We start from the raw sequence: 27,558 nt of genomic DNA on the forward strand, positions 1-27,558 counted from the left end.
ATTTTTTATTTTTTGTTTATTTATTTTTTTTAATTTTTTTTGGAGATCATATGGAGGGAAATGGAAAATGGAGGGAAAATTTTGCCGAGTCTTATACGGGTTGCCGAGTCAATAGCTAGACGGGTCTTATACAAGTACGAGCCGTGCAACATTGATATATGTGTGTGTGTGTGTAATTGATTTTAACTGATCATTGGAAGTAGTTATCTATGTGAAAATTCCTTGAATGCAACAATTGGAGATTTATCTTCTAACTGTTAGCAATTTATTTGTCTTCTTAATTATTATTCAGCAAATTATGATAAATTCACTGATGCATTCTTCACAATAAAAACGCTGCGGAAATAAAATACGGAACTTAGAAATAGATGCACACACAAAATATAACACAATTATTTTTGGAAAAATGTCCCTAGAAAAACCCAGAAGGGAAAACCAATGCAGCAAATGGGGGTTTTATATTATTCCTCAACAATTCAAGAGTACAATGATCTGCGTGTCGAACTGGCAAAGCTTCGACAACTAGCAAAATAATCTGGAAGACACCCTTATCTTCCTCTGCAACTGGTCTTGCCTCTCCTTGCCTGCTCGCACTCTCCCTTTCCAGTGGCATTACAACCCATAAAGGTGCACTATGTAGCTGAATAAATTCGTACAACCCTGGAAATGCCTCTTAGTGAGACGTCTAGCCTCCCTCTGTCTCTAAAACCAACTCACTCTGCCTTTGGGGCATTGATCGGAGAACTGGCAACTGAAACGTGGCTCCTCTGGCAACTCGCACCGGGTAAGTTGGCTAAGTCACACTGTTGTATTCAACCTCCTCTGCAGATGAATTCAATCTCTTCTTTCTTGTCTCCCGGACACTGGAAAATGCTGAGGAAAATTCCATTGATCCTTGCTCTCTGATGCTTATCGAGCTTCAATTGCTTCCTTGCTAAATACCTGCAACTGGGTATTCAAATTGCTCCAGTCATTGCTAATGCCATCTTCAAGCGCTTCGACTCGCTGTTATAATCTCTTGTTGGAGTCTCAACGACCACGATTACATCTCAACCGATGGCTAAGATTATCTTGACCTCATCCATGGAAGTCTCTAGAGAAAAAGTCGAACTTCCTTAATTAATTAACTCTAATTAACCACTTTTCCTAAGTTAGACTTAGGAAATAATTAAATTATGGCTAATTAATTTAATTAAGGTGTCTCTAAGTCTTATCTCGTGAAACCATTTCTGGGTTTTGGAGATCTCATGTTCCTTAGCCTCTTAGACATCGTCTGACACTAGAACACCTGTCCGCTGCTACAACACCATCAAAAACTAACAATTTGTTAAAGAAAATTGTTCTATCTTGTTTGCCCTAGAAATATCAACAGCCTATCCCTGCATCACACATAATAGTGCCACCTCATAATGCCTAAAACCATATAAAAATAATGATGGAAATCAAATAGGAAGGGGACAATTTGATATGCACCCTCTTAATGTCTGAACCATAAAAATCATCATCATAATGTTGAATCCACTGAAATGCAACATCAATATGCAAGGACATGAACTAGTCACTTTGCAATAGACACTTTTGTTTAAACATCATGGCGACTACCGTTGAGCAGTAGTCAGTTCTTGAAGAATCATAAGGGTAATGCTAGGAAACTGTGTGCCTCCACAATGTCCCTGGATAATATCAATTGACCATTTGGAACACTTTTAATTATCTGCCTCCTATAGCAAAGTGCTCAGAATCATGCTTATGTACCATCCTGGTTAACACCTTTGTCTTCAAGATAATATTGGAATATGTAAGAAACATGCTAAATGATCCTCATACATCATGAGATGAAACAAGACTCTTGTATCCTTTAGGGGCATTGTTGCTGATAAACACTATTTCATGCCGATAGAATGAATGAGGAACATTGAATGGTATGCCACAAGCATAGATAATCCTGAACACTTTTGTATCCATGTCATCCCTACAACTTAAGGCGTGGACAAGGATCCATTGGCATGGGGGATAAGGATTGACCATTTAACATTCTATATGAAGTCACAGATCTTCCATTTTTTGGATTTGATTTGTGCTTCTTCCTATTCCCTCATGTTGTACTTTCTATCTTTTGTTGGCACTTTATCACATGTTTTGACTCATATTACCTTACTCTTGTTTTTCATCACCTAACTTATTCCCATAAAGTTGCTTCCTGACAGGGGTATATGAACTTCTGTGGGCTGTGTTACAATAGGGGCAATGTAAATTTTGCAGTTACACCCCTTTCCCTTCTTGACGCCTTACGACATATTTTCACACGTGTGTTGAACTCTTGTTGGGTTCATTTTTTATCATTATTGTCAGCTTCATCATCCCCTTCCATTTCTTCCTCCTCTTCATTGCATATGCCTCTGTGATACAATTTTTCTTCCTTTTAACATGGGTATTTGGTTTCCCATCAACAGGTTCATAATAAAAACAGTTGTATAATGATAAGTCACATACCCATCACGCTTCTTGAGAATGACCTGTTGCCTGCAATAAAATGAAGGAGAGGAATGGTAAAGAGTCTGAACCTGATGCTTATTGAACTTGTATTTCATATATGTTTTCGGAATTATGTCTTTGACTTTGGCATGTAATTATATGAAGTTTCCAGCAAAAGAAAAGACTTACCTTGTTCAACTTCTTTCTGCTCACAAACATTTGTAGCAGATACATGAGGAGCCATTTGGTTTTGTTATATTTCATGAAGATGTATGTATCCTATTGCTTTTTATACCGATGAGAAATGCAAGGAGCATGCATTAGGGTGCTGTTAATTATACCTGCTTCCAGATGGAAAGACAAAAAATTAGTTATTATTATTGCTTTTGGTTTAGTGCATAAACAATTTATGGGCCAACATGTTTCGACTGAACCATTTACTCATTATCATGGGAGAAAGACAATTAGAAAGATTAGAGTTGCAGATGGTGAAGGAAGATAAATATTGACCAATAGAGGTTCAACAAAAGGAAGATCAGCATAGGGAACTGTGAAATAAAGAAATTCAAAAAATTGAAATGTAAAATGGGAAGTGTGTTCCTATTCCCACTTTTTCCTGGCATGAATACAAGATTCTTTTCCTTTTCCTTGTCTGTATCCTATAAACTGAATTTGTAAAACTTCCAGGAAATTCATGGTAAGTGCAGAACAATTAACAGTAATTTGATTGCAATTCAAAATTTTCTTTGTAAGAGTATAGTGTACTGTGTAGATGTCACTGGGAACAAGGGGTTTTTTCCATTCACACTTTGGGTGAGGAACCTATATTATGAATTTGTGAATCAAATTCCCTCAATTCTCACTTTAATTGTAATTTGCACCTTTTTGCTGAATTTTTTCTATGTACTTACAAGTGAATCTATATACCAATGCAGACATGGTTAAGAACAAAGGGTTTTTGCCATCTGGGCCATCAGAGATAGCCATACAGAGGAAACAGTTAAAGGCTATTATATACTCCTTATTGCCAGCATGCACAGAACCTTTTGGGGATTCAGGTGTCAAATTTCGAGCAGATGCGATACTTGCAAACCCTCCAGCATATGGTGTGATTCATAACTTCCTATAATTTCCATATTGTTCACTCACCCGTTTCCTTTTGGATCTTATCTGGATGTCGAGCCAGAATTTTTTTCAATCATGTTTTCAGTTTTGTCTTCAAATATATGAATTTAAGCATGAAGTATTGTACAATTTTAATTGTGAAGTAAATTTTGTTTTCTGTTGATTCTCTGTTTTTAGAAAAACAGCTTAAATGGTTCCCCTGACCAACAGGGTTGGCATCGAATTGGCATGAATGATCAATCATTGTATTACTTATATTTTCTTTTATATCCTGTTACATTTCCTGACTTTAGTCATGATGTATTTAGAAATCCCTTTTTTGATTCTCAATGCTGTTTTTGGTTTGTGTGTACGTTGTAGTCCCAGGGACCACTTTTGTGGACATTATTCAAATTCTTTTTCATCTTCTTTTTTTCCCAGGGTAAGTAAGAGATTCTGGTTTAATTTTGTTTGTAGATGTTGGGATTGTAATTTTTACTTTAGTAATTGTTTCATTGGCCCAAAATTATGATGGTTTTAACTTTTAACCAATGTTGCTGACGTTGTGTCGACCAAAATGTCGCTGACTGTCTGGAAAAGAAAATATTGGAGGCATAAGGAAATATCACAAAATATCAACAAAAATAATTTATCTTTTTCAATTTCTTTAACTTCTAACATCAAATAAATACATTGCCACATAAAGATGAAAACAGAACTAATATATGAGATGTATAAGATGTGTAGTGCTACATCATGGGTCAACACTGAGTCATGTCCTGAGTCCTGACTCAGCTTCAAAATATCAATAAAAATTATAATAAATGCATCTCATCATCATGATTCATCTATAATAAAATCAGATAACTAAACCAGTGATTTTCTCTGCCCCTATTATGGGCAAAGGTAATGACTTTAGAAATGGCTTTTGCTTTGGAGGAAGAAGGCCTTGGGGTTGGCATTGGACTCCACTCATTAATAGGGGAGAAAGGAAACTAGAAGGATTATAGTTGCAGATAGTGAAGGGAGGTAAACATAGACCAAGAAATATTCGATAAAACACTGATCAGCATAGGGAATCGTGAAATAAAGAAATTAAGAAGTGTTGATTTTTGTGTGTCATTGGGAGGTATTCCTGCATGTCTCAAAGGTCTCCAAGTCGGCCATAGATGAATTTTTGTTTTATTAAGACAAGTCAGCCTAGAAAGAAGTCAAGTCGGCCAGCCAGTGAAGGGACGTGTTCCTTGGGTTTTCAAAGCCCCTTTGACATGTATAAATAGATGATTTGGCATATCTTTTGATCACCAAGCAAGAGCAAGTCTGAGCAAAAAGGAGAAGCCACATGTGTGAAGAAGGAAGACAAATTTGAGCAGGCCACATTGACTAAAGTTGACTGAGCTGCAGACTGAGTTGATTAAGCTTTTGACTGAGTGTTTGACTAATTTTGGAGGTTGTATGTGTGGATTTGACTGCAGTTTGACCAGCCACAGGTCGCACGTGTGGGCTGTTGACCACAGGGCTGAAGTTGACTAGGCCGAGCTGACCGCAGAGTTGACTTGCATTATCTTTTGATTATTTTGGCTAGTTTGACTGGCATTGACTTGCTGAAGTTTTGACCAGGTTTGACTGGTATTTGACTTGGATTATTGGCACAGATTTCTAGACAAATTGCTGATTTGTAAACCTTGCTGAAGAATAATTTCTCCTAAGAAAAGTTGCTGGGTTTTCTCCCAAGGTTGGGTTTCCCAGGGTAAAAATATTGTCTCTTTTGTGCATGGCTGTCTTTCTGTGATCTTTACTATTTCCGCTGCATTTACTGTTGAGATTTTCTGAATTGTAATTATTCAATGATAGCAGTGGCATAAAATACTGGTTGAAAATCATTAGTAAGTTTATACCTGGCAGACAATTGTATTCTACTGCACTAGTCTAGGTGGTGGTAGTGAATCAAGCGTGTTGAGAATCTGAGATATGTGAAAGGGACACTTGACTTTGGCATTTTGTACAACTGAAGCAAAGACCCTTAGCTATGTGGGTATATAGATTCAAATTGGGAAAGTTATGTTGATGATAGAAAATCCACTTCTAGATATGTTTTCAGCCTTGCCATTGGTGTAGTCGCATGGACCAGCGAGAAACAACATGAAGTGTCCATTTTATTTGCATGAACAAAATATCAAGTTGTAGTGAATGGAGCGTGTGAGGCAGTTTGGCTCAGGAGAGTGCTTTCAGATATGCAGTTGCAACATGTAGAGCCAAGACTCCTATTATGCGACAATGAAAGGGTAATCAAACCTGCCAAGGATCTAGTCTTCCATGGGCGTACCAAACATGTTGATTGACATTACTACTTCATCTGATAACTTGTAGGGGATTGATTTATTGAGCTGCATTACTGTCCCAAAGAAGACCAAATTATAGACATTCTCACCAAGTCTTTGGGTCCTATAAAATATTGAAGATTTGAGGATAAGCTTGGTGTAGTTAGTAGATTGAGCATTAAGGGAGGGTGTTGAGGTATATGAGCTTATAATGGTCCATTAAATATTAGACTTAGGCATTAATAAGTGAATTTGACTTTAAGTTCTTTTATGCTTTTATGTTTTATTTCACTTTATTGTGTTTCACATTCTATCCAATGTTCATAAAATCGATTGATTCGACTTGCTTTCAATCCCGTATAAGAAAGCTTTTGTTTTTTCATTACGCAATACAATATGGAGAACTCTTTCAAGTTATTGTTGTCCTTTATATGCTCAATTTCTATAAGGTTGTATCCATAGAGCTTCAGCTTTGTAACTGAATCTGAATGCTTCTGCAACACCTATCGAAACTTCTATTTACAAGAATCAAAGTGTTGTTGTCAATATTCAAGATTGTAGAGACGGCAGTTGAAAATGTTAGATCTTTCTAATAGCAGCCAGATACTAGATTTTATAAAATGAAGTCTGAAATTCAGTTATTGGAGTTAAATTAACTGAGCATCAGCCCATCATTAAATATACAATGTACATTAGATCTGAAAACTATATAAGCATGCTAGATCAGCTCAGTACAAGCCCAGCTGTTTATTGCATCAACATAATAAATTAGCTATAACACTAAACAAAATCAGATCAGCGTGGAAAACAACAGTACATGAAAGAGATATCTGTATACACATTTGGAGCGGCTATCCATTTTCTTTCTATTAGAGCAGAAACAATGCAAAACAAAACAGTTAGCAACCACAACTAGCACATTGCTCTTCACTCTACTCTACTCAAGTGAAATGTACTAATGTTATGAAGTGATGTGCTCCTAGTCTGTTTTGTTGTGTAATAGGGGTGATTTACAAGGAAGGTAAAACCCTAGATTAGGTCCAAAAATGAAAATATGTCCACAAGTGGAGCGTTTTACTTTGACACGGTTGACTCTAATCAACGTGTGTGCCCTGTTACCACAAAATCTAGGAGGCTTAGTGCAAAGCCTCACTAGGCAGGTCCAGACCTTGGGGTAACAAGAGGTCGGCCACCACTATCTCCTCAATAGTCTTTCTCTAATTCAACCACAAGGGAGGCTTCCCTATATGCAGATCACCTAAAGATATTCAATAAGAAGGGTTCAAGGTGATTGATGAGGTATAAAGATTGGAATAGGGCACTAGGGAACCTAAAGGGCTAAGATAATCTTTATCGAAGTACAAGCACCCTGTCCCTAGACCACTAAAGCAAATAAGAGTGCTGTTATAAGTTAGGGTTTGACAGATTTTCAATGATAGGGCATGCAATGTCATATAACAGATAGAAGAAATAGTCTTACAATGATTAATCAACAAAGGACTAAGACTATCAATTAGAGATGCAAGGTATAGGGTTTGCAATTGAATTGTTATTATTATTATTTATGGCTGAGACATGCATAAAACAACAATATAATGATGAGGTCAGCTTTAGAAATAGGGCTTAACATGCAATAAATGCTAGATTTTTCTTTTTGACAATTGTTTAATGCAATTCCTACTTAGAGGGAAATAACACATAAAGTAAAATTACATTTTAGCAATATTTCAAAGAACATAGGAGTGAAATGAGAGAAAGTAGTAAAAGTAGAGGGATTGATCACCGCCACCTAGACTAGTACCTTGATCTAAATGGGCAATGGTGTTACCTAGTGCAAATTCACTAAGGATGACCTTTTTGAAGAGCGTGAGAGGACGAAAGCCTCTTGTTACAAACCAATGTTGCACGAAGCGGGGACGCGGAAGCGTCATTTTCCAAAAATCTAGGAAGCGAAGCGTTTGCTATATATATATATTTTATATTTTTTTGCATTTATACTCAAAACAAACATCCCAAATACCAAATTAGTTGTAGAAGACATAAAAACATGCATATTTTTGCATTAATCAAGATAGATATGGCATCCATGATTCCATTGTAGTTACTAGTATGTACATCAACCATCCATATTCTAGCGATTACAAACATACATCAAATTTCTAAGCATATTATAAAACATTTAAGCATATTATAAAACATAAAACATAGAGCATATTATGATTTATCTAGCAAGTGAGCAATTGTCAACATTTGTCATGTCCAAAATTCAAATAATAATGTTTACAAAATATGTCACTTGGTCACCGCCAAGACAAAAAAGGTTCAAAATTCAAATTCACATGCCTACAAGTCTAATGAGTAATCTATGACAAAAGTAGTAAATTGTGAATATATCTACTAAACTCTCCTTCCACCACAAAGAGAATGTGGCAGCGGGCCTCCACGTGGTGGAAATGAAGAAGATGGTGCCTGTGGAAGTTGTGGCAGTGGCACTATAACTGATGAAGAAGAACCCCCTGCTGCTGGTGTTGAACCATGGAACCTAGGAACCAAGGGACCAGATGGGGGTGGGGTTGGCATATCAACACGATCATCATCATCCTAGAATCGCTCAAAAAATTCATGCAAAAAAAAACACTAGTTAACAAAAAAATTAAAAACATGAATTAGAGAAATTCTTTATAAGGAAAATTCATACCACAATGGACATACTTGGATAAAAGCATCCTTTAATTGCTCTAATCGCAACACTCCATCCTCCAAATTGGGCTCCTCTGGATTCTTGTCCCAAATCAACAGGTCTTTATTAGACTTTGCATCTTCATAGTAATGGGACAACAATCGCAAGTTGTAATGAACATAAACCAAGCTCTCTACCCGGTCTAAACTCAATCTGTTCCTTTTAACACTGTGGATGAAAGAATAAGAGCTCCAACACCTCTCTGTAGAAGAAGTGTTTACCTCTTTAGCTCTTGTAGATGAAGTCCTCCAAGCTCTTGCTCCAAACTCCTCTTCCTTCTCCTAGCTCCTCCTCCAATCTCTCCTCTCTTCTCCTCTCCTTTCCTCTCTTCTCTTCTTCTCTCCCCCCTTCTCTTCTCCAACTCTCATAAACTCAAAGTGAGCAAATGAGGAATGAATGGGGGCTTTATTCCCTTCCTTCCTCACCCTAACCTCATCCTAACCCTAGGTGGACCCACCCCCTTTATGCCAAGTCAGCTAAAATTTAAAAAAAAATCGCATTTCTTCCCTTCGTGCGGCGCGTTTCCGGAATCATATGGAACCGTACGGGAAGCGTACGCTTCGCCCTTCGAAGCGCCACGCTTCGTACGACCGAAGCGACGTATGAAGCACGCTTCGGAAATTTCCAGGAAGCATCCAAAACAGGTGGAACCACGCTTCCGAATTTTGGAGTCGCGGTTCTAGGGACGCTTCCTGTACGAATCCGTACGGGACGCGCTTCGGTCCTTAGAACCGGGGGGGGGGGACGCTTCCTGCAACATTGTTACAAACCCTAGTGGCTTCCTTAATAAGGAAATTTTAAATTTAAGAGATGTACAACTCGATGTTCTCTTAAAGGATTCAAGGAAAACAATTTTGCATCGCACAAAGGATCAATATTTCTAGATAAATATAGCAATTTTAACCATGGCACCTGTAGAAACCCTAATTTACACAATATTATATGCAAAAGATAAAAAACAAGCAATAAACTTAAAAAATTTCCATAGTAATCTCTTCAATCAATCCCTAGAAACCAACTTCACTAAAAAATAGAATATAGAAAGAAGCTAATGCACACTTCCAAAAGAGACACAAGTTTAATGATGAATGATCATGAAAAGTGAATAAGGACATCCTCTATTTATAGGATGGTAACCAAGCCTTATTTCACTAAATTTACAAGCAAAACCCCTGAAAAACTTTACTTAAGCATTCAACTAGGTCAAAGTTCACAAGTAAACCTTGAAATAGCTATTAAACATAACAAAATGCCCAGAATAACACACACATGAGGGAGAAAAGTAGTCTCCACCATGACGTTATCCTCCAAAATAGATTGTAAGTCATCAGGGAACTAAGACAAGGGTCCAAGAGTGTTCCTCACTCCAAGAAAGTCCCAAAGTGCATGTGACATCTTCAAAAGGTGCATCCTCCACCATGATGTCGTCTAGGAGAGACCCTATGTCACCCTTTTCAAGCATGTGAGTGACATGGCATCCCTAAGGGTAAGCATTGGCATCAAAGAGGGATGTGCTAGCCCTCCTAAGTCATCTCAATGATAACCATCCTCATCTGTGCTTCGGAAGAAGGCACCATCCACCAAAACAGGGTCAAGGCCAGCCAGGGGGCATCTTCAGTCCATTTGGGCATATCATCAAATAGTCCAACGTCCAAGCTTTTAAGTTTAGTTTTTTAGCATTTGGAGGCTCATCAAGGGGTGTAGCATCACGTGGAATCAACTCAAGGCTCGATGCTCATCTTTGGAGGGCCAAGGTTGGGGCCATAAAGTTAGGTTTGCTTTAAGAAAGGGGCAAAGAACCTATTGGAAGGTTTTGAAAAAGAATGAAGCTATCTTTTAAGGAATCTCTACTACATATGTGATACCACCTAAACAAACCTCTCAAGATCAAGCGAGATAAACTTATTTAGGGACAAAAAACCATTAAAGTATCATAGTGAACCATATCTAATGTTAGGGGTACAAGAATACCTTCTATAAAGCTCACTTTCAAATGTCTAAGTAGATCATGATTTGTAAACAAGTTACCTCACTTATGTTAGGGATGATTAGGTCAACAACTCTATTATGTGTTTCTAGCCCCTGAGGGGAGTGACATGTCCCAAGTCAACACATCAATCCATAGGTGTGTGTGATAATGAGGGTCATGGAGCGGGAGAGACTTCAATGAAGGTGCCACAATGATGAGACCGACTAATGGGGGTTCAACATCTTGACTCTAATGATGAAAGGAGGGAGCAATCGTGATGGCATGAGTTACCCCTTTCCTCGGCTTGCCTTTTCCACCCCTCTGGCGTGCCTTCTACTTCAACGCTTTTCCTTTATGTGGTGCATAACTTAGGAGCCCAAGCTTGCTTTATGTTTTACCAATACACCTTTAAGATGTGTAGTTCCTTGCCATCAGGGTTGGGATATAGCATGCTAGTCCCAATGACCAATGACTACCATCTTGAAGAATGGAGATGAATAATCAGGAAAGATGGAAAGTGGTAAGTATGGATTACCTTAGACATGCTATATCAATTAGTGCCTCCCAATAATGTCCTTCCTAAAGCATAAGACCTTAGAGGAGGTCCCACTGGACTAGAGTCAAAGACTAATCTCTCAGGTGAAGTGTGGGAACAAAGATACAATCAAGATCGGTCAATCATCTAGTTTGTCCCATGATCCATATTAATATGTGCATAACATTAAATGGAAGCACATAATGGCTAGAATGGTTAAAGTACATGCAAAGAGATGACCCACCTTCCTTTAAGAAGAATGCCAAGTGGGAGAAAGATCTGACGACAACAATGGTGGAGAACTCTGGCATAATGCTATGTGCTGACCATCGTGGGGCTTTTGGTTGGCTGCCAAATGAGGAGAAAATTTTCTCCTAGGGTTTACCTTGTTTTGCTGGGTAACATGCCTTTCAGGAGTCTTCCACAACTAGAGCACTTCACGTGTGGTAAGGTAAATAGTTACATAACTGTTGAAAATAAGGGTGCCAAGGAAGTGTTTCATATAGCATTTATCCTTTTGGCCTAGGAAGACACATTAATGACATTTTTTGTCTCGGGACATTATGAGTTTTATTAATGTCATGGAGAAAAGTAATTTTTATGAGTTATGAACAATGTACTTTAATTTATTAATGTCACTTGAGTCATAAAGTGACTTTATGAAAAAGTGCAAAGTACACTTTATAATATATATTATTAAAATGACTTTTATGTTTTAAAAGTGAATTTATGAGAGAAAATGTGCACATTCTACAAAAACATTAAAAAGTGTCTAGGAGGCTCATTAATTGAGGGAGACCACATTAGAGAGGGGTTCAAGAGGGAAAATGATCTCCACCCTTGATCTAATGAGCTGAGATTTAATCTCAGCCACTAGATCTCAAGGGTTAAGGTTCTTATCTTTTGAGAAAACAAAAAGGGAAAAAGGAAGGGAGATGCTCAATCATTATTCTCAATAGCATTTTGAGAGGAGAAGGAGAGATAGAAAGGAGGAGGAACCTACAACATTTGAGTGGCTTGAATTCCAAGATATCTGCTCTTTTAAATTCGAAGGAAAATCTCTGGCACAAATTCCAAAACAGGCTCGATTTTCCAGGCACAAAATCAGAGTTGTTGGTGCATATTTCTAGGCAGATTGGAAGAGAATTTGAGACCTGATTTTCGAGGGTTTTATCAGCTGACAGAGCACATGGTGGGAGAGAAATTTGGCATGAATTCCTAGGTATTTCTCTGCATTAATTTAGAGACTGTCAATGTGAATTTTGGGGCTCTAGCAGTGCACTTTTCCAGGAACAAAAGTCAAAGTTGAGGCACAAAATTCAAGGGATAATTTCTACTCAGTCTGGCATAGATTTCGAGGCACTGTCAGTAAGTTTATGCAAAGAAATGAAGCAAATCACAACCGAGTTGTACACTGTGTGTGGCTCAATTTTCTATGTAAATCTGGTAGTGACATCAGCAAGCATAAAAGGGAGATAAACTGTTTTTATCTTTGCTGTGTATGTATTTCCTAAGAAGCAATTAAATCGTTCCTTGAGAACTGGTTTTACCCTTGTGGTTTCTAGGGTCATTAGACCAAAAATATTACAGTGTTCCACGGGAATGCATCCCCTAGGGTCGGGTGCGCCCACCCCTCGCACTCCATGCACCCGGGATGGGGGGATGTTTGGGGAAATGTTTCCCCATGTCCCCCTTTTCAGGAGATGGGGGAGACGAGGGGGGGACATTGCCCTATTGTGGGGGATGCGACTCCCCAAAAGGGGGACGCCTAGGCATCCCCGCTGAAAATGGGCTATGTGTTCCCCCTTAAATTTTCTTGTAAACAATGATTTATGACATGGGAAACCTAGTATTTGACCATATTGCCCAACTAATGCTATGCAATTCATGGTAATGTTAAGAATAGTGACATTCTCCTTTATCTTTCATTCATCCTTTTGCTTAAATTTTTAACATTACCATGAAAGGACTTAGGATGTTTGAGAGTGGTTCCGACCTCATTGGAACCTCATTGGATTTCATATGCAGAAAGTAGAATTTTAGATCTCACTCAAAATCCAGCAGACTTAATAGTTTTTCAAGAATTCAGGATTCGATGGATTGCAATGTATCCATTGCATTTTGTGATGTACAAGGGTATGGAATTAGTATTTAATCAGGAGCACCAAGCCCTCTGTACTTTAGAGTGACTTTTAGACTCATCACTCTACTGTTTTTGAGTTTTAGTTATATCAATTTACTATTCCAGTCTTCAGATTTCAGTATCTATTATAGCCTATTTTGCTTAGTACTAATTAGATTCAGAATGATGAATGATGAATTTTAATTTTAAATCAATTTGGAATTTAGAATCTAGAATGATGAATTTAATTTTTAAATCAATGTAGATTCTAGAATGGTGACTAATGAATGATGAATATGGATTAGAGTATTTCATTATTGAATCTCATGACCTATGGATGAATAATGTATGTATTAGTAAGGATGATGAGTATGGATCAATGTATTTCATTATTTAATTCAATTATGTATGTATCATTGTATTTATGCTTTCATTATTGATTATGAATTTGAAATATATATATATATATATATATATATATATATATTAAAAAAGAAAAAAATTTATATATCCCGACGTCCTCCCGTCCCCCCTAAATTTCCCTAAAATTTGAGGGTACTCCCACACGTCCCCCTTGTGCGTCTCCTCGTCCCGAAGTCTTGGTGGAACATTGAAATATTATGTAAATTTTTTGCGTTTGAGCTTGTTTTATTTCTCATATCAGCTGAAAACAAAATGGTAGAGGTAGCTCTAAAATGTTTCAAATATATTTTCATTTAAAAGTTTTATATATCTCCTAACTGTTTGGGGTGAGGGCATTAAACTTTCATGCAAAAAATTTGAAATTGGGAGGTCTACAACATAGAAATTTTCTGCATGGTATTAGAGCTAGAGAGACTTCAGATTTGAAAATTTCATTAGCTGATAGAGGAGACCAGCAAGCTAACTTCTGCCATATCAGTGAAAAACAATCACAAAACCTTAGTCATAAACCCAAAGAATTGTTGGTTGGGAGGGAGAAAGATTGCCTAGTAACACACCTGCTCCTTTTGTGTTGGTTGTGAGGGTCATGGTGATTGGTTTGAGGGTGGAGGATAGATTGAGTGGGGTTGATAATTTTGGCCCCTGGAAGGAGAGGATGATGCTTTTGCTTGAAGAAGTTGAAGTGTGGGACATTGTGGAGAGTCATGTACAACCTCCTACTGATGCTACTCAGTTGGTGGAATTCAACAAGAAGAATATGAAGGCAAGGAGAATCATCCCTGATGCCATCTGTTGTTGCACAAAATGTCTAGGCATTGCGAAAACGGCTTAGATCGAGGTCTGTCACACCGATCCCCAATCTCTTCGTTTGAGTTGTCTCCCAATAACAGACTAAGGAGGGTAGACCCTATGGAAATGGAATGAGGGAAGATTAGTTGGGAACCAACCAATCTGGGAGACACAACTAAGAAACCAATACTTGTTTAGATTATGCAAGATTTTGAAGGATTCTATTTGATTTGAGGAAAATGATACTAGTGCCTTGTGGAGTCAACTATCTTGCGAAGGAAATAGTCCAAGTAATGGATGGGAAACTACTGCTAAATGATTTGATTATCTTATATGCAAATGCAAAACTTAAAGCTATTAGAAATGCAGGGACTTGTTCAATTTTAGTTAAATACCTGTTCTAAGTTTGATCCCTTAATATATCTATCGACCAAGCTTATGCTTGGAAGTAAAATTTTAATGTGCAAAAACTAGCTTAATATGCAAATGCAAAGTGAAATGATGTGATGGTGGAAGAAGGGCCTAAAATATGATTTATTTCGAGATATGTCTTGAGTGTTTTTTAACTTAAGGCTAAAAAAATGATTTTAATGTGAAAACAAATACATATACCAACAATGTAAAATATGAAGTCTGCACATATAATTACTGAAATACAATAGGGAATCAATGTAAAATGCTGGAAATAAAACACTTTATATTCAGAAATCCATTTGCATGAGGTACTCAATCAAAGATCATTAGATAGTAAAACTAAATTAATCCTTCTTGAATGAGCATGTAAAAACAAACGTACTTCAAAAATTAAATTAAGTGCTGAAACTCAGATCAAAGTTTGAAATATCAGTTCTAGTGATCTACTTTGAAAGCAAATGATAATGCCAACAATTTATTTTAAACCAGTAATCCTATTACCATGCAAGATTCAAATTTTTTCTGTGTAACAGTAAAAACTTCAAATGACAAACTGATAACTAATAATTCATAAAATTTTCGAGTTTAGCTATTTCCAATCTAGTGATGCATTTGATCTTAAACTTCAGAAATAAATTACTGAAAAAACAGTGAAGTAATATTCAAAAATTTGTCAATTTGCATGCAAAAGTTTATGAAGATAACTGTATTGCTGAAATGTACTGCAGTAAAATATCCAAACTAAATTTGCTGTTAAACTCTAGTTAACTGAAATTCTATGCAAGTATTAGTCTCGCTTTCAATTTGATCGATGAAATGAGGTAAGGGTTTAGAGGATGTGCACTAGTCAGCCCTTAGGGGCTTGAAGATGTTTGGAGATAAGCTGCCCAAATCATTGAAGATTCTCAATTCCAAATGCCAAACTTAGAATTCTTTTTGAGAAATTTTTTGTTAAAAATTTGTTAATTATTTTTGGGAATTTTATGGAAAAAATTTATGTTGATAGGTAGTGAAAGAAGAAAGGCTTGAGGGTGAGAAGAGGGAGGCCAAGAAAGGGGAAGAAGGGAGGCCAAGATGGGAGGCCAAGAAAGGGGAAGAAGGGAGGCCAAGAAGGGATGAAGGAGGTCGTAAGGAGAAAAGGCAGGCCGAGGAAGAAGGAGGGGCCGAAAAAGAGAAAGGGAGGTCGAGAAAGAAGGGAGGCCGAGGAGTCTGGGGATGGCCAGCGCAGGGCCTCATGGCCCTAAAAAATTTGCCCACAATCTTCTTGAAATTTCTCTTCAACCTGCAAACAAAATGGAGATGCCCTTCGGGACCTAGATCTGTCTCTAGAATCGACAAGAATCGCCTGCAATCTTCAGATCTGTTCCTGCACAAGCAAAAGATAGAAAACCCCAAAGCATGTATATACAAAAGTACTCTGTTACATGGGAACCACTCCCTAGAGGTGGGAAACCCATTCCAATGGTTCCTGCGCTCCTGGAAGCTTTAGAACTGTATGGGAACGTTCCCTTTTCGGTGGGAGCTGCAATGGGAACTTGGGAAAGTTCCGGGAACTTTGAAGACTGTTTTTTTTGGAGTTTCAACGTTCCCTGGGGTTGGGGAATACAAAGCCTGTAGAAAAATATGTTGAATTGCCCACAAAACATGAGCTTTTGTTGAAACTTTTGTTGAAGCTTTTGTTGACATTGCCTGTACCATCTGATATTCCACATGTGCTAATGTATATGCCTCTACTAGTGAACCCACTATGTTGTGAGTCATATCTCGTCTTCTGTCCTAGTAGACTTTGTTGAAGAATCTAGGGCAATTAGGTGTAATGTGATTTTTCTTTACTTGATAACAATTTGTGGAGTCTTTTTACTTTTTCTTGTTAGCTTAATCTTCTTCTTCTTCCTATTAATGCATGTGTGTGTACTTCATCAAACTGCTACCAAAAACATAACAACAAGAACACAAGATGTTGGCTCTCTACCAGGGCCAAAACCTCTTTTCTCTTGAGAGGAAAACCATTTAGTAAGTTTCTCATATTGAAGCTTCTTATTGATCAATGCCAAACCCTAGACCCTTGACAAGAATATCCTCCAAGTACAAGTCAAATCCTTCCTTCTTCCTGCACTTTGTTTCCCGGCACTTCGTCCTCCTTCTAGCACTTCGTTCCCCGACATTTCGTCGTCCTACTTCTTTTGACAACTGGTGATAGACCTTCTTATGCTTAGTTCTATAAGAGATATTTCTCCTTGATCCTTAGTGAGCTGTTTCACATAAGATGATGTCTTCCTTTTCTTAACCAACCGAGCTCCTTCTTGATGTGAGGTTGCAGACTTGACGTGACAGCACTGCAGCGCTAGTTTTTCGTACGTGTGGGAGGTTTCCCTTAGGTTTTGATTCCTTCTCCTTCACTTGTGAAAGTCTCTTCTTCGCTTGAGTAGGAGGCCTTATAGGCCTAAGTTTCTAGCCTAAACAAGAGAGATATGTAACTGTGATGTGGCTGCTGTAATGACCGCAGATTACCCTTCCTTTTTTCGCACGTGTGACTGTAATTCACACTTAGAACAACCCTTTATCACTTGGTTTTGTATCCTCCTTCTTTGTTGCACTAGAGTTTCCTTTTCTCGACTGCTTTCACCTTTTCTCGGCTTCTTTTACTCGTTGATTTCAGCGGTATGAATGCTTACCTTTGGAGGACTGGACAACCTCTATATATAGAGGACTGTCCCTCCTTTAGGCCGACTTGAGGACAATAGGCCAACTTCACTTCTTTTGCATCGGAATTGCTTCTTTGATGATGTTGTTGCATGGAGAGGACTTTGACTTTGCTTGGAGAGATATTCTTTGACTCTTATACAAATGTATACATGGTGTAACATGCCCTTAAGGTCTTTAACATTTTCTTTTGACCATTTGACTCACCTATAGCACTTAACATGTGCTAGACCTATTTCAATGAGCAAGAAACTCATTGACATATATTATAAAAATAATATTTCTTTTCTTGAATAAGTACAAATATCAAAAGTACATTTATGAAGACCGAACCTAGTTACATTTCCTTCAACAGACTTGATGGCATAGCTCAACACATGCTAATGTGGATGTCATTATTATGCTGATCCTTGTTGTCTCCTGTGCCCAATACATCAATGGAAGAACATCATCCCCATATAATGCTTTGTTTGGGGGTATACTAATACCATCCCATCTGAATAGCTCCTGATAGGGCACACTGACCACCCTACAACCCCAGGCATGAACGATGTGCCAAGTCATCTCCCGAAGTCTGCACACTCCTCTATCAAACCAACTCACCATCAATGCTATCCAGAACTCTGACGGAAGTGTGAAGGAATGTGAGTGCTTGGTCATTGGGTCAATCACCCCACCAATGTCGTAGTCACCCTGCACTTCTAGTATATGATGGAAAGCCCCACCTGGATCCCAATGTCAACCTAGGTCTCCAACATCCACTCCACTTGTGTCAATTGAATCTGGATCCCAGATGGATGTATCCTCATCTGAAAAATATCTGTTTCTACATCTCGTGGGTGTATAATCAGAACCCCTTGGAGCATACTTCTCTGCAAGTGCCAGTTCATCTAGGTGCTCCTCGTGCTCCACTATCACAAGAGGCTCCTGCATCAACTCACGAGTGCCTCTAACATCCTCTTGTGTGACTGTTGCCATAGAAGATCGTACACAATTCAACTCCATACAAAGTTGCTCAACCTGCAACTCTAACTGTTGAAGGGACATCTGGCTACTCTTCAAGGACTCCTGGGTAGTCTCAAGCTCATGTGTAAGCTTGTCAACTTCCTTCTCTTTCCCTACTAGCACGTCATGATATATCTCAACAAGCATGAGCAGGTGATCTCTGTTTGAAAGGAGGTGTAGGTAGTTAGATTTCATCTCTACCAATGCCGTTTCTGAGGGTCTGAAAATTTGCAGGTGAAGACTCTCCTCCCAAATTGCCATGTTTCACTACACTTCTCCAAAATAAACTGTCACCAATACTAGTGTATCATCATATTGCCTCGTGGCTGCCCTAATCTTGTTTGTGTTCACCTTCAATTGGTTTTCCAAGCTATAGGCATAATTAGACTTGTTAGCAACATGTAGGTGATCTCTGTTTGAAAGGAGGCATAGGTAGTTAGATTTCATCTCTACCAATGCCTTTCTGAGGGTCTGAAAATTTGCAGGTGAAGACTTTCCTCCCAAATTGCCATGTTTCACTACGCTTTTCCAAAATAAACTGTCACCAATACTAGTGTTATGTATCATCATATTGCCTCGTGGCTGCCCTAATCTTGTCTCTGTTCACCTTCAATTGGTTTTCCAAGCTATAGGCATAAGTAGACTTGTTAGCAACATCTACCTCATCAATTGAGGGGTTTGGGTTTGCACCATCGATTACCTGTGTTATCATCTTTGCACATCTCTTGGGAATCATCATCAACTATCATAGTCTCATGATTTTCTTTGTACTCATCATCTAACTCAACAATCTCATTAAGTGACAATAGACATGCTGTAGCAATTTTTGACTCTCCTTCATCCCAAACCCTTGTACCAACCTGTTGTGGTGGATCTATGCTAGCTTCATCTTCAATGTGTATGACTTTTCCCAATCGTCTTGGGAGGTTTGATTATGGTCTTCACCTTCAACTACGGGCGCTGTCTCTCTGTATGAGTTAATACCTTTTTTCTATCCTTATCTGAACTATTATTCTCCTTTGGGCTTCCTTCAATCCTTACCTCCTGGTCCTTAGCTGCCTTTTCATCTTTGGATCTGCTATTCCTTTTTGTATTCACTGCCTTTGATGACACCCATGCTTCCATGTGCCTTATCATATTTGCAAAGGTTTTGTCATAATCTTCAATTTTTTTGGCAAATAATTCTTCTTTACTTGGAAGCAATATTCCCTTGTTATAATCTGCCCATTAAAACAAACAGCTGTCCAAAACATGCTCTGATACCATTGTAAGATACCCTTCTTGTAATACTTCAGATTTCCTAATAAATGGCTGAGTTCTAGTGTAAATTTCAGTGAGAGTTTTCGTCAGGCACTTTTTTCACACACTGCTGTAGATGTCAAATTTTTGCTTGTTCAACTTATACATCAACATACCAAGATAAGAATGTATAACCAGATTGTAACCAACTACTAGCATGACATTTCTAATTCAGAAATAACTCAGATATGCTTGATATACATTGCATTACTAACACATTGGCAAATACAGATTCATCATCTCAATTCTGGTAAAAGAATTTTATCACATTAATCACAGTATCGAACCTGATTTGGTCATGATGAAATTCCCAGCCCTTGTTGTATATGTATTTATATAACAGCAGTGCAACTTTCAGAGAGTAGCTGCTTCATTCTTCTGTTTTATGCCCTCTGCTACGACCATGTGAAGCTACTGGAATAGATTCAATTGAAGAGTCATAGGTACAGTCAACCAAATGACTGCATCCCTCTAGGAAACTCGTGTTTCTGCTACTGGAAAGGCACACATGGTCATCAGAGAGGAAGAGTGGCTCTGTTCTGTGCAAACAATGGTCTAATCTTCCTCAAAGAGCACCCAGAAAACATAAAAAAAGGCAGTGGCTTAGTTCAACAACAGAACACTGCTATCTCAGAGCCACTTTCGAACTCCAGTAAGGAAACCCACACAGACAGCAAATAAAGAATGCAGATTCTCCCTTGGCAATGAAACTCATGCCTTTTTACTCGGCCACAGACCCTCCAATAAATGCAGACAACATGGCTCTTGATCACAGTGATAAAATCGACCCTTCAACTGAGAGAAATTAGGGCTAGCCAGCGAGCAAACTATACCTGCTATACAAAGCGAACTCGGCCTCTATTTCACCTTCAGAACTCATCTTTCTTGGACTTGAAGTCTTCACCTCTTTAATGGTGATTTGCTGCATGTACAAGAGATGAATATAAAAACTATGTTAGAGATGAATCAACTGGTAAAACCTCTTCCAACTCAATATCTCCTGCAAATCCTTTTCTCCTTGAAAGCGCAATGGTGAAACCTGTGTGATTTCACTCTCAAGTCCACCTAGGGTGTCTAGTTTCGACACAAAAGTGAGCTATGGCGGCTAGGGTTCCAAAACCCTAAGCTTCTCCTCCAAACTCTCTCCAAGAGCTCCTTTCTCCAAAAATTCAAATGCACGAACGAATAAGAGACCCCCTCATTTCCATTTTTATAACTCACTTACCTTCTCTGTCCAATTAAATATTTAAAAACACTTTTCCTTTTTTAATCTAATATAGTGATTTTTATAAACTAATTAAAGTCACTTTTAATGCTAGAAAATGGTTAATTTGCCTTTGTGGACCGTCAAACTGGCCCCCAAAGCCCCTTTTTATCATCCTGCCCTGCATATTTTTTCGTCCCGATTCCAACGAGTTATTACACTAGGGTGTTTCTCCAAGTAATCAGCCTGAAACACCACCTTAAGCGTAATGAATTAAAATATGCCTGTTAATAATGCTGCTTTAAGGAAATCGTCAGAATGCAACGGAACCAAGAGCAAACCATGTGGAATTGATCCTGATGATGAAATATGGTAAGCGATCCCTGTCGAATCCATAAAAATCTTCTAAAACCCTCTGGGCCCACCATTGTAGTAATCCTGTGCCTATGACCAGGCTGACACAAGCTCTGGAAAACCTTCATAACCACCTCACCAAGTAATCCAAAATTTGGGGACATTACAATATATGCCATGAAATCAGTAATTGTTTCACTTTCCATCTTCAGCATATAAAGCTGATTCCTTAGGATGAAGATCCTGGTGTGATTTGCTGTTTCATGCAAATTTTGTAATGTTACCCCAATCTTGTGTGTTGAGTGTGCACTTCCAACTTGTGGTGTAATGTAATCTGCTATATAAGACTGCAAGATGTACAATGCATGTTCATCTCTCGCTTTCCATACCTCAAGTTCACCTTGAGTCAGAGGCTGAATCTACCTCCCTACTTCCAATCAAGTGAAGAAATGTATGCTTCATGATCAGATTCTGGATGTAATTTCTAAATTCCCTAATCCCTTCCAGCCAGCTTATTGTTTTAAAAAAGGTATGTTCACTGTTTTGGACAGTGGCGGTAGAGAAGATGATTAGAGCAGTCTCTCTGTTTTTGGTTCCTTCTGCTTTTACTAACAGAGAGCTTTTAAAATGTCCAGATCGAAATGATTGGCTTCTCCAACTTCATCTTTGCAAAACATATGCTCTGTAGTCCATGAAAGCAGAACATAGGCCCTCTGGAAACAATGCCCACGATAAACAGATTCTGGTTTGCTCCAGTAGCATGTCAGAAATTGTCTTATTTAGTATGCAGGCAAATTTGTTTCGCTCTGGCACACAAGGCATATTTCATGGGTCAAGGACTTAAAACCAACAGGGTAACAATCACTGCTAATCAGAGTCCACTGAGGTGAACTGCAAAAGCTTTGTACTACTGATCATGCACTTGACTGTTATATGCTGCGATTTATGATCATCTTTGAATTTGTCTACACTCCTACTTGACTCGGTCAAAACCAGCTGCTGTGCCTTCTCAACATCGGCTATTACTTTCTAATTTATCAGTTCATCATATTTGCACATGTCCAACTAAGAACTATGCTGGCGTAATCCTCTGCACTTAACTGCCTGCACACAGCTACATCCTTGCATGAGATTTTGCATTACTTCTAACAGCTTGCATAGATACTGCTTGAATGCCATTCTCCATCAACTCTGGGGAGGATATTGAAGCGAAATTCTTCAGATCAGAAATCCCCCTTGTTGAAAAATTTGATTACTAGAGAAAGAAAGCACCGATTTTCCTTCTATTGAAATAATTGGAATATTTGTACTTTGATCCATGACTGATACGTACTAATCAAGCCATAGAGTTAATACTATATGCTTGATTCTTGTGACATGCTATAGTTTGGAAAATATCTAGAAACCTATCCTTTCATTGTACATCATATTTTTCTAGTTGAGATATGGGAAGAAATTAAGGAAAAAATGATGTTGTGAAAATAAAATTTACCATGCATCAAGTAGTCTGTTTCATAAAATTTTGTACAAACATCCAGTGAAATGTAAAGTTGCAACATACTCATACTGCGTTTATTGTCAGGATAGAGAAGTTGAGAAAACATATGATCTGCTTGTCCTCATATTCATTGTCTATGCTCTGTCCAGGTCTTTCTCTAGTGTTAAGCTACCCTCCCGAAACATATGAAGCCTGTTTTTTATTTGAGTTATCTTTAGAGTATTATAGAGCAAAAACCTGTAGGATTTATTGCCATCCTTCTTAGTTACTCAGTGTCATACTTGTTCTCGGAATAATGATCTTCAGGATATATGTGTTCTTAATTTTCCCTACCATTTGTAGTCTATGCACAGGCATGACAAGTTCTTGGGGAATGTGATTAAATTGAAAGTGCTCTACTTCCAACGTAGGTGTTAATTTCAAGAAACTTTCTATATCCCAAATTTCAAGAACCTTTCTGTATCTCAAACTCAATATTAGGTTTGTACTAAAAGATTGTCTTTTCAGCTATGCTTAGAATATCTTGTATGTATTTACTTTTCGAGCCATTTACTAAGGCTCATAAACATATGCTTGATGCAGGTCATGTGCATGTGGCAGAGGCTCTTAAAGTGCCATTACATATATTCTTCACGATGCCGTGGACGTAAGTAATGTTGTTTTCACATACTTTACAACATTACTTCTGGTGATTGATTTTGTATGGGTGCTAGGGAAGGTGTAAGTGGAAAACAGATGTTGTGATTTGTAGAAATTTCTGCTCTTAATACTTCAATGCAAATTCAAAAATTTCACATTTTTCATAGAGGTTTCCCAGATATAGTCCCCATGAATTTATATTGTTAGGGCTGATCTGAAATAATATAATTTACAATATTTCAATTTTTTCCAACCACAATCAACAAGGCAATCCAAGACAAAATATACCAATATGTGTGACAATAAGTTTCAGCACTGCTCGGAAATCTTTTCATACATTAAACAAATCGGAAATTCACTTTATGGTAGCAGTAATTACAGTAGTAAATCTTCCCTAATATCTTCAAAGTCAAGGTTAATACCCTTAAGTATTTCAGCCTTGACTTATATAAAATTGACAAGACATATAAGTTGTTAAAATTGGCAATTAGAGCCAAATTCCACCTTAGGACAACTCATATGATGGAGATGATTATTGCATTGGATTCCTCTTTTCAAGAGGTCCAGTTTTGATACAAGCAGAAGTGGAATTTTGAATTTATTCTCTCTCATGTACAAATTGTGAAGGGCGGCCTCAGTCAAATGTAGGCTGAAGAAGCCCAATAGATGTGTCTCCACACCCTCAACGAATTGTATAAATAGGAGCGATCTCTCTCCTCGTTTGGACATGACTCATTTCATCATACATCTCTCTCTCCTCTCTTGATTGGTTTGTACAGCTTGGGGACAGCCTGTTTCTTCTTTGCACGTGTGGCAGGAGGCTGAATTTTCCTGGGACAGAACAGGCCGAATTTCAGAGAAACAGACTAGCGTTGACTAGGGCTCATTTGACCTTCTTTGACTTTGATTTTCAGGGCAGAATTTCGATCTTTTGGGGAAACATTTATTGGCACAGAAATCGAGGTGTTTGGGACAGTTTGACCAGTGTTGACTTCAGATTTGACCGCATAAAATTACAGCAGTGTTTCTCTCTCTTTTGACTGGGTTTGACCGAACTGTTTTGGGCTGACTTTGACTCTCCTTCAAGGCCGAACTGACCTGCTGTTGACTGAGCTGCTTGGAGGACATTTTGGTGCTGATTTGACCAGCACTGACTTTCTGGTTAGGGCTGCTGTTGACTGTTGTTGACCGCTGATTTTGACAGGTTGTTTTGGGCAAGTAAATTTGATATTTGTACTCTTTCTTTGCTGAACTATTGAATAATAATAAGAAGATTTGATCAAAGGGTTTTCCCCACATTGGGGTTTTTCCCTGGCATCCGCCAAATCTTGTGTCCTCTTGTCTTGGCTTGTCTTTTGCACATGTTTTTATGTTCTATCTGCATTTACTGTCAATGTGTTTAAGTTAATGTGATTGCTACTAGAAATAATTGGAAATTGTCATTGGGCTGATAAGGAACATTGAAGTAAATTGTGCTAAAGCATAGAACATACCATTGTTATCTAAAATTAACATGGTATTAGAGCTTAGGTGAAGACAAAGCCCAATCAAGGGTGAAGAAAAACAATCACTAAGGGACGTTGTTGGACAAGAACTTGGAACTAGTCCCAATGACGAATACATCTTACTTCAAATCTGAGTACAAGCTTAAGGACAAATCTGATTATCATGCATGGAAGATGTCTCTAAATTTGACATTGGAAGAAAATGATGCCATGGACTATGTCAAAGGAAGAGTCGTGGAGCCTTCTTCAAATGCATTTGCAGCTGCACAAACAAAATACAAGAAAGGTGAGGTTGAGGCTAAGAAAATTATTGTTGATTCTTTTCACAAGCCTTTGGTTGCCTATATTTCTGATTTGGAAACATCTAAGGAGATATATGACATGCTGGTTAGGATGTTCAAAGTAAATAATGCAAATCAAGTTCTTTTTCTCAACAACATGTTGAAAGACATCAAGATGGAGAGAGGAGAATCCATTCAATCCTACTTCATGAGGATTACCGAAATCAAGAATGATCTCCTATCTATTGGAGAAGTCATTGGTGACATGGAGCTCACTCTTATTGCACTTGGAGGCCTTACAAGAGAATGAGATGTGTTCAACACTACCATCCTCAACAATGACAGGATTCCGGGATTTGATGAATTATTGGCTAGATGCACTCAAGAAGAAATAAGGATGATGGAAAGAGACAAGCCCTCAAATGGAAACAATCCTACCGCCTTCTCCGCTCATGCTAAGAGGAAGAACAATGCTGGTCCAAGAAGACAAGGTCAAGGGTTCAAGCCGGGATTCAAAGAAGGAAGAAAAGGAAGATGCTTCTGCAATAGGTTTGGACATTTTGTTAGAGAGTGTCCTCACAAGAAGGATACCCCAAGAGATTATGACAACCATAACAACAACTACAAGGGCAATAGAAATCAAAGGAACAACAGGTTCAACAACAAAGGAAAGAGGAATGCTCTCGCTGCTCAAAATGGAAATGGTCGTCCTCCCAAGAAGTTGCGAAACTCCAGGTTTGAAGAAGTTAATGTTGTTGAAAAGCAAAAATAAGTTTATCTTATTTCTGCCATCACCACTGCCTCTCCTCCGGATACATTAGATCATTGGTTGATTGATACTGGTGCATCAAGGCACTTCACTGGGTACAAAGAGGTTCTCTCAAACTTGATTGAAAAGAAGACGAATATGGAGATTATACTTGGGATAATGACACTTATCGCGTGAAAGGAATTGGGATTGTTACGCTTCACTTAAATCAAGGTCAAACCTTTCATTTACAAGAAGCGTGGTATGTACCTTGTCTGAAAAGGAATTTGGTCTTTATTTCTGTGATGGAAGATAAAGGTTTCAAGGTGACATTCATTGATGGGGAGGTTTGTGTTTAGCAAAATAACCTAAGAAATGCATTCACTCTTTTGGATTCAAGGTTGAAGGTCTTTATCAAGTGTGAGGAAGTCTGTTGGGAGAAATGACTTGTGATACTTCTCTTCAATCCAAATTATGGCACCAAAGATTTTCTCACCTTCATTACAAAGCCTTAACTGATGTAAGGAAGATGGTCACAGGTATGCTCGAATTCAACTTACATCATGAAGGTGTGTGTTAGGGTTGTTCAGCTGGAAAACATACACAGGGACCATTCCCCTCAAGTGAAAGTCAAACTACCGACATTTTTCAATTGTTCCATTTTGATCTATCTGGTATGTTGCCCGTGACATCTTTGGCTCGATATTTGTACTATGCAATTTTTGTGGATGACTTCTCTCGCAAAACATGGATCTATTTCTTAAAGAAGGACAAGGTTTTCAAATGGTTCTGCTCTTTCAAAGCCTTGGTCGAGAATCAAACAGGGAAGAAGATCAAAATATTGAGGACCGATAATGGGACTGAATATGAGTCAAATGAATTCATTGACTATTGTAGAGAAGTTGGGATTAAAAGGGAGACCACTACTATATATACTCACAAGCAAAATGGAGTCGCCAAAAGAAAGAATCGTACTATCATAGAAGCCACCCGTGCCATGCTTCATGACCAAGGCCTACCGAAGTTCTTATGGGGAGAAGCTGCCAACACCACTGTGTATGTTCAAAACAGATGTCCATATCAAGCATTGGAGTTCAAGGCACCCGAAGAAGTATTTTGAAGTGAACAAAGTTCCTTCTTAAAATTAATTACTCCAAAAGACTTGGAATATCAAATTATCCATTAAGGATATAAATATTATATTAAATATGTGAATAAGAATAAGAATGATGATGAACTACAATGAGAACGAGAGGCTTGCTTATATACCAAGCAAGTGTCTCTTCATGAAGAGTCATGTCCTATTAGACATGCCTCTTCAACCTAATTACTAGCTTAATTAACTATTATTTATGATTATTGTCTTTTACATTATATTTATATTATTTATATATTTTATTCGTTACATTGCCTTCTTCCTCAAAAAGCTT

General features: G+C 38.1%; 1 protein-coding gene across 2 annotated transcripts in view; it reads left to right on the plus strand.

The window, feature by feature from the left end:
• LOC149180593 (sterol 3-beta-glucosyltransferase UGT80A2-like) overlaps positions 1–27,558 on the plus strand; it is a 394,856-nt gene that overhangs the window by 229,441 nt on the left and 137,857 nt on the right. For both annotated transcript variants that reach the window (XM_089416191.1, XM_089416190.1), the window contains exons 7-8: positions 3,411–3,581; positions 23,538–23,601. In XM_089416191.1, coding sequence (XP_089272317.1) covers positions 3,411–3,581; positions 23,538–23,601 — 235 coding nt within the window. The remainder of the gene's footprint in view (positions 1–3,410; positions 3,582–23,537; positions 23,602–27,558) is intronic.

This window comes from Pinus tabuliformis, chromosome 3_2, assembly GCF_031772625.1.
Source record: "Pinus tabuliformis cultivar Carrire ecotype Pingquan chromosome 3_2, CPIR1, whole genome shotgun sequence".
Taxonomy (NCBI): domain Eukaryota; kingdom Viridiplantae; phylum Streptophyta; class Pinopsida; order Pinales; family Pinaceae; genus Pinus; species Pinus tabuliformis.